An 8,234-nucleotide genomic window follows, 5' to 3' on the forward strand; every position below is an offset into this window, starting at 1 on the left:
TTATTTTTATTCTGAAATAAATGCCAGGATTTTTACGGATCGTAATGTGTCATTTTTTGAAGAAATATACTGGGTGTTCCATAAATAATTTCCGAAATTTAACGAAGTGATAAAAGTTATCAAATGAAAAATAAAAGTTCATTTGACTATGGTCCTCTTCAGATCATAGATGAAGTAAATTTATTTATTTTTTTATTTCAGAGTCAAATGTTTTGTGAGAAATGTATCTAAAATAGGAAGCGATGACTAAAAAACTATTAAAGATAGGTAATTTTAAATTGCAGCATTGTAAACTAGACAAAATCTTCTTTAAAAATTAGTAAAATAATTTTTTTAATTATTTGAAATAGGCTTCGAATTAGGCGACTAAATAATGCAAATTACTGATTTCTTCAAACCATGAATTATTTTCGATTATTGTTACTACTATAGACAATGATATAGTTGAGTTCTATTACAGAATTCTAATTTTGTGAAATTATATCTTTTCAAAAGCACCGGTATATTCAGCAAAATAAAATATTTAATATGGGTAAAGGAGAGTAAATTCTCATTTAGAAAACAATTAAATTTGCAAATTAACTTAGCATGATTAAAAATATTTTGTATTGCTGGTAACGATAAAATATTTTTATTGTACTATAACATTAACTTGAATTTACTCCTATATTGTTCAGATATGAACCATATCCCGAATGAACTTTACATTTGCTCTTGAGGTCTACTATCACATCCTTAAGTTTCTCCGAGATCATTCTTGGTACTTAGAATGGTAGAAGTTAGTGTTGTAAGTTGGATTCTTGTGGGTCAGTTTTCGAACTATCATTCCGAGTTGGTACGTGTATAAACAATTCTTCCAATGGTCGGTCCAGTACGAGTGCAGTGGCTGAAGCACAATGCAACTGCGACATGTCTTTGTGAAGTACGTGATCATAATGGGAAAAGGATCGAGACGGGTTACAATAAAGAACATACGAAAAAGAAATAGAAGTGAAGGATACGCCAAAGACAGGCAAAAAGACGAAGCTTGCTTTGTGCGGGGCTGTGTATACTAAGCCGCATTACACAGTACAGCCCAGTGTGCTCCAGCTCGTTCTTGGCCGTTTTATTGCTGTTTGTCCAAGTGGTTAGCTTTCTGTCTCTTTGTTCTCTCTCAATATCTGCCACTGAAGGCTGTCGTCAATTAGCGCTATCTCTCAGGAATGCAGTCTTAAATTGCTGTTATTATTATTCGGGAGATGTACTTTACTGATTTTTATTATTTTATACAAAAAAAAACCCAAAAAGATAAATTAATCATCTCGCCTTAAGGCCCCTTTGAGCTCAGCTTTCCAAAAATAAATAAACACAAAAAAATAATAAATAAATAATTATATGGTTTTGCTAAAAAAAAATGAATAAATCCAAAACTGCTTTATAAATTTGACTTAACTTGTATACATTTGTATGCAATAATAATTGCGATATAAAATTATAACATTCCGATAACGACCCACGTTTTTTTAGTTTTAATTTAAACCTACTCTTTTGAATCTTATATTACCGACTAACTGATCCCACAAGTATTTAATAACTCTAGACTTACAATTTTCATTTCTGCTTAATATAAAAAAAAAAATTGATCCAAAATACTGCAATAAAGTTTATTAAACTTAAGAAGTTGTCGACAATTTTTCATTATTTTTTTTTCAAATTATAGTAATAGTTAAGAATTATTTAATCTGCTTTTATTTCAATTGAATCTATATCCCTTTCACATCTATTGTTATATTGTAATTCATGTTTTGCCTATAAAAAATAAATTTATGAATTATTTCAATTCTGCTTTGAATAAAAGGTTTGTATATATTTTTTTTTAGCTAAATTTTCGAAAAGTTAAAAATATGATTATATATTATGATATATGATAATTTTAATATTTTTATGCATTATATTATCTAACTCGTTTTTGAGTTATCCTGTATCAAAATTATTAACGCCTGATATATTTTAACTTTTATGAAAAACAAAATAATATTAAATCTGTACTCTTCTAATTATCAATAAATAGGCTTTCAAAAATATATGTTAACAAAAAAATTAAATGTTTAATTTGTAGAAACATCGAATTATAGCAATTATAATTATAAGAAATTATGTGAGCTAGGTTCGTGTATATACACTTGTTATTAGAATTAAATATTCAATTATAAATGTCACGAATTTAATAAGAATGGAAGTTTTAGTATTGTTATTTACCTAAATAATTCTGATATTTTGGTTCCTTTAAAATAAATTGTTATGTATGCTTACATATGTTCCAGATGGCATCCGAAAAGGAAACCCTTTTTAGGAGAATCTAAAGATGATACTGAATTTACGTTTGTTCCTCTAAGTAGTTTAAAGTTTATTTTGTTTAAAAAAATAACGAAAATGATAATTCAGAAGGATTCGGATTGTTATTAATTAGAAATAAATTCGTTGATGTTCTAAAATATATCTGACACTTTCGCGAAAGGAATTTTTACTATATGTTGTTTCTTCTTAATTATTGTTTTGATTTGAGAAAATGTTTGTGAAGACGACTTGGACGGACTAAACCGAAGGTCCTTTCGGTAATTACGATAGGACTCGTGAACAACAGCTGAATCAGCTGCTATTATTACGACAACAAGTCATGATTTAACAATTATCCTATTAAACAAAAACATTTAGCTTTGGAATCGAGCTTCTTTCTCTAGAATGGATTATTGAGATAGGTTTGGCATACCCTTAGTTCGCAAGGACTGTAGCCAACTCTTTGACATTCCGTACAGATATTACCAAGGTCTTCGCCGGTCGCCGGGCTAGGGTTGGCGTGTCGGAGTTCCGTGCCTTCGACTGGGTAATATCGTCCGTCCGATCTTCGTGTTCTTCCTCCCGTTCAGTCTATTAGGGCGCACGTCAGTCTGTCCCCTTTTTGTGCGATCTATTTCACTATCACTTTTCCCCTTTTAGGAGGATCCATGCAACGTTATAAACATTGCTTTCTTTGCTTAATGTATTTTTGTAAATAAATTATATATTTATTTTCTGAAAGTGCATTTATCAAACTAAACCTAACTACTACATTGCTTTTTATATTTTATAATACATAATGGACGCCATACAAATCTTAAGTATTAAGAAATACATTTTTCTACAAAATTAATGATTCCATCATATATTATGGTCAATTATACTTTAACATATTTTTCGGCATTATTTTTTCTTTAAATAGTTTCTAATTAAAAAAAAACAAACCTAACATTTAAAAGTACATTTGTGTACACAAAGTAACAAGGTAACACAAAGTGTTAACATTTATTTATGAATGTGAAAATGAGCTAAAGAATATTAGATGTAGATTAAAAAAATATATATTGATTTGAAAAATGAAACGAAATCTCTTGTCGGATTAATATATAGTTTTTTTAAATTATATTCTCAATTTATTTTTTTAATTTATTCTGAGTAGATATTTATAAAGATAATTTTTGTACAATATATTTACATCAGCATAAATTTAATTTAGCTTTATTGTAAAAAAATAAACATTTTTTTATGGTTTATAATTGGATTCGTCTCACGCACACTGACTCTGCGATGTTCAACCCCGTGAACTGAACAATAGACACACCTGTTCAATTTCTTGGTGATCAATCTCAATCCCACCTCCTCGTAAATGAAGGAGATAAATAAAAAATCTTAGTGTTTCTAAAATATATTTTTTGAATTTTCCAATCTTTAGTAAGATGATTGTTTTGATTTTTTTAGTAATTTATTTATTGTTATTTACAACTGCCTAAAAATATATGCAACAAGTAAATTTGCTCTAGGTGATATAATAATATGGTACAAACATGTAGAGAATCTACTGCCTATTGATAGTACTTCAATAACAAAAAAATTAAAAATTCATTTTATGTTTTCTGTGGTATCATAAAGCTTGATTCCTACTTCATAGTAGTACATCTGTGTTTTAGAAAAAAATAAACTTTTTTTTATCATTGTATGATTTAAAGAAAATTTTATTTTCAATGCCAGAACATAAAAATCACAAGAAATAATGAAATAAACTAGATAAAAATTACTTCAATGAATTAATTATTAAAATTAAAAAATATTTCTGATTTTTCTCTTTCTTCCTATTTAAATTAAGTTAAAATATAAAATACCATGTATGAAAGTGGAAAAAATTAATTTAGATAAATAAGGTCAAAAGCCTATACCATAACTTTGGTTTAGAAAATTTTTGTTAATAACATATTCTTTTGATTTGGTCAACAAGTTTATTCTAAAACATCTTATGTATCTATCCCTTATAATAATTGAGACCAAAAATTATATTTTGGCTTAAAGAAATTAAAAAAAGAAAATCTAATTTATTGTAAAACAAAATAGTTAAAACATGATATAATGCTAAAAAAAAAAATCGTTTCCACACTAATTATATTGCAATGTTTTGTTGTTGTTTAGTCCTTTGGCAACGTATGGAATCCTCGTCGACTTGTCAGGACTTTGGAATACAATGAGATGTTTAGTATGATCTTTGATTTCTTTGAAGGAAAAGGAATTATTATTAAAGTTTACTTGTACTTGATGTATAAGGACTTTTCCCAATGAGTTTTTTTTTTTTTTTTTTTTTTTTTATCAGTTGTGAATTTTTAATGTTTATCATAAAGAAAAAAAATCTAGTAAACATAAAGTAACTAATATAAAATAAAAATTGTCAAATTTGGAGTAATCAGTTTTGTTTTTAAATATTGTTAATGAATTGATGAAATTTTTTTTCAATATCATATATATATTTTTACAATTCTTAATATTCTAATAAAGGTGTATATTTCTTTAAAACTTTGGAAATATATCAAGACACCCTTATATGATCTCCATAGGGATAGTGAGTATTGACATCCACACCCGTCATAGAGACTTCAACGCCTTTCAACACCCTGGCTACCCCTATACAATGCCCTACTCTTCCAGCTATCCTTCCTTCCAGACTAAGATACTTGTACTTACGAATGCCCAGGGTAAGGACCACATCTCTACTGCTGCTTCTAAAGTCACACAAACATTGGCACACTGTGGTAGCGGAGACGCGGCCCGCGGTATATATAGCTAGGAGTGGGGCATCATCCCCCACTTCATCTTCGCGGTCAGTCCTCTTCTTTGTCTGCCCGGATGGCATTATCTTCAGCTGATGGACCACCGTTAGGTCGTCGATGGAGATGTCACCCTCTTCATGCTCTTCTGAACCATTTGATCCGCTCGTTGTATGTTCGACACTTGTGATCCTTGGTTGGGTGCCGCCTTACCGGATGGTTCTCACAAGTTCTTGGATTCCATCTACCTTCCAGAAGACCGTGGCTTCTGCCATTACTTAAGAACCAATGGAGTAAGAAGAGTTTAAAAAACTTTAAACTTCTCTTTTTTTTTTTTCGTTTAAGTGTTAAGATTATAAGTGTTCAGTGCCTCATTAATATTGTATTTAATGACTAAAAATTAAACCAGTGATAACTATAAACGATACTTAATAAATAATTTATTAAATGGAGGGATTATTATTTTAAAAATATTCTATTTAAAAAATTAGTTAAAATATTTGTTTTCCCAAACATGTTTATTAGAACATTGCGGTTCAAAATAAAGTAAATTCAGATCTTGTTTAAAATATAACTTTTTTTTTTTCGAAAATGATTTCTGTTACACACAAGGCCTATAGGTATTAGTCCTTTATAAATTCATTCATAAAATATATACACACTAAAGGTAAATAAATAAACATGTATGAAAAAGTAAATAAATAAAAATTAATTATTATAATTAAAAATAAATTTGACAATATAAGTACACATCCTCTCTAAAAATAAATATTCCACAAAGTAATTGTAAATATCAAAGATAAAGTAAATTAAAGAGTTGTAAAAGTAATAATGTAATTTAAAAGCATTATATCCAACCTACAAGATTTACATCCTTCCTCGAGAATTCCAAACCAACGCCAGCTTTGCTAAATAAAGACGGCAAAGCTGGATCCCAGGAAGATCCTAGTGCCTCCTTACTAGCCTCATTAATGCTATTGAAAGCTTAAGATAAAAAACCAGTATTTTATTTTTAGTATATAAAAAAAATTAATCGTTTATTTAGTTAAAGGAAATTACCTATTTAAAAATATTTTTTCATATGCTTATTCATTAGAATTATATTAATATATTTTTTTATTTCTTTTCAAATTGATTAAAAAAAATATCTTAAAATATTTATTTTTTTAGTACAATAGGTTAGACAAAATATTAATTAAATAAATAAAGTATTTTTTAAAAAACAAAATGAATTATATCAGTTTTGTAGGAAGCTACCAAAATTATTTAATTTTAAAACATTAATTGAATAAAAAATAAATGAAAGAATTTTTTTCAATGCACTTAGTTTTTTGATAAACATACTTGCCATAAATTTTATATGTTTTATTTTTAATTAATTTTTTTTCTTCTAAAATTATTAGTTTAATAAAAAATGCCTCTCTTCAGCAAAAATTGAAATTAGTTTAGATTCAAATTGTGTTTCGTATGTAAGGATTAATTATTTTTTTCAAATATACAGATGCTTTGAAATATTGATCAAATTAAAAATAAGTTGAAAAAAAAATAAAATAAAATTTTCTATACCTAAAATTCCAGAACGAAAATAAAAATCTTAAAATTGAAAACATCATTCCATACTGATACAATTCTGGAATGGATAAAAGTGAAGTGATGTTTGAAAAAAAAATTAATAGTATTATTCTGAATTTCTAAATAATTTTACTATTCAAGCTCTTCTTTTTATTTATTTTATAATATTTTTATTTATATCATATTAATATATGTTCATATACCACTTTGTGGTAGGAAATGTACATTTCTTCTTTTATACAATTAAATATCGAGCCTGAATTTCCTTACATTTTTTATTTAATGATAAACAACGCAATAAATTCATTGGTAAGCGTTAATTTGATAGATACTATTGAAATGAGTTCCGTTTATTTTTAGTTGTAGGATTAGAGGTAAGAGGTGTAGGGTGAGCGGGCATTCCTGATTCACCGCAACCTTGGTTTCGTGTTTTGAGACGCGGCTGAAGCTTACTTACGTAAAAGTATATCCATATATCTCTATAAGGCTGAGTGAGTCCCGTCTCAATTATTAACTATTTGAAATCTCAGTGTGATGAGCATTGTTTTAACATACATTTTTTATATTATTTAAAAACAAATTTGATCCTTTTTTTCTCAACTTTATTCTTTACAAACCTTCCAACGTTTCGACCCTCAGGCCTTTCTCAAGGATACCTACAAAAAATTTTTATTTTGATATAACAATTTCATTATTCCCTTCACTTGCATACTGATTTCTCTGGCCCTACCTTCATTTTGATGTCATTTTCTTTTATAAAATCTTAAAAATGCAGGCTAATTGCCTTTGTCCCATCTTTGAATAAATTAATCATTAAAATAATATCATAATAAAATTATAAAAATTTTGTTTTTTAAAAATAGATTCCTACTTACATAACTTTTTTTATATAAATTCCTTCTTAAATTTAAAACTTTTACAATCCACTTCTCTTCTTTCTTTCATTTACATTTGCAACCTTCAAGTGAGCCCCGTTTCAATTATTAACTATTTGAAATCTCAGTGTGATGAACATTGTTTTAACATACATTTTTTTAGGAAAACTCAGCAATAGACTGCTAGTTCGTCTACATTGAATGTTTATTACTTTTCATTTATACATTTTCTGCGAATTTTATTTTCTTACTTATTTATTTGTTACGAAAAATGATTTTTAAACATTTTCGAGAAAAAGGTAAAAATGTATATTATAAAATTTCAACCGGTAAATCGTTTTCAGCTTAATATCACAGGCTCAAACCTGATAAATATGTAGTATTGGGATAAAGACGGCAATATATATACCTTCGTTAAATACATAATTAATAAAAAGATAAAATATACAATGAAAACTGGATGAACAGAACACAAAGACATGATGTTATATAAGCTTGTCATAACAGCCCACGTGGTAATTACTAAATTTGTGTTAAGTAGAAATAAAATGTGTTTGAAATAAATAAGTCCTTCTTATTTTATAATCCTGGCCCATGGTTTTTTTTATTAATTCTGTTTATTAGATTTTTTTTTTAAATAATCACTACAGCTTAAACATTTCTCACTATCATGCTACTTCTC

General features: G+C 27.4%; 1 protein-coding gene across 1 annotated transcript in view; it reads right to left on the reverse strand.

Moving 5' to 3' along the window:
* The window catches only part of LOC106680538 (collagen alpha-1(III) chain), a 54,763-nt gene extending 49,679 nt beyond the window's left edge, over window positions 1-5,084 (reverse strand). The window contains exon 1 of the mRNA XM_014420309.2: window positions 5,023-5,084. Within this exon, the coding sequence (XP_014275795.1) occupies window positions 5,023-5,046 (24 nt within the window). The 5' untranslated portion in view covers window positions 5,047-5,084. The remainder of the gene's footprint in view (window positions 1-5,022) is intronic.
* Between the last annotated feature and the right edge of the window lie 3,150 nt (window positions 5,085-8,234).

The sequence above is a fragment of the Halyomorpha halys genome, unplaced genomic scaffold (assembly GCF_000696795.3).
Source record: "Halyomorpha halys isolate HHAL.00 unplaced genomic scaffold, Hhal_1.1 Scaffold266.1, whole genome shotgun sequence".
NCBI classification, from domain to species: Eukaryota; Metazoa; Arthropoda; class Insecta; order Hemiptera; family Pentatomidae; genus Halyomorpha; species Halyomorpha halys.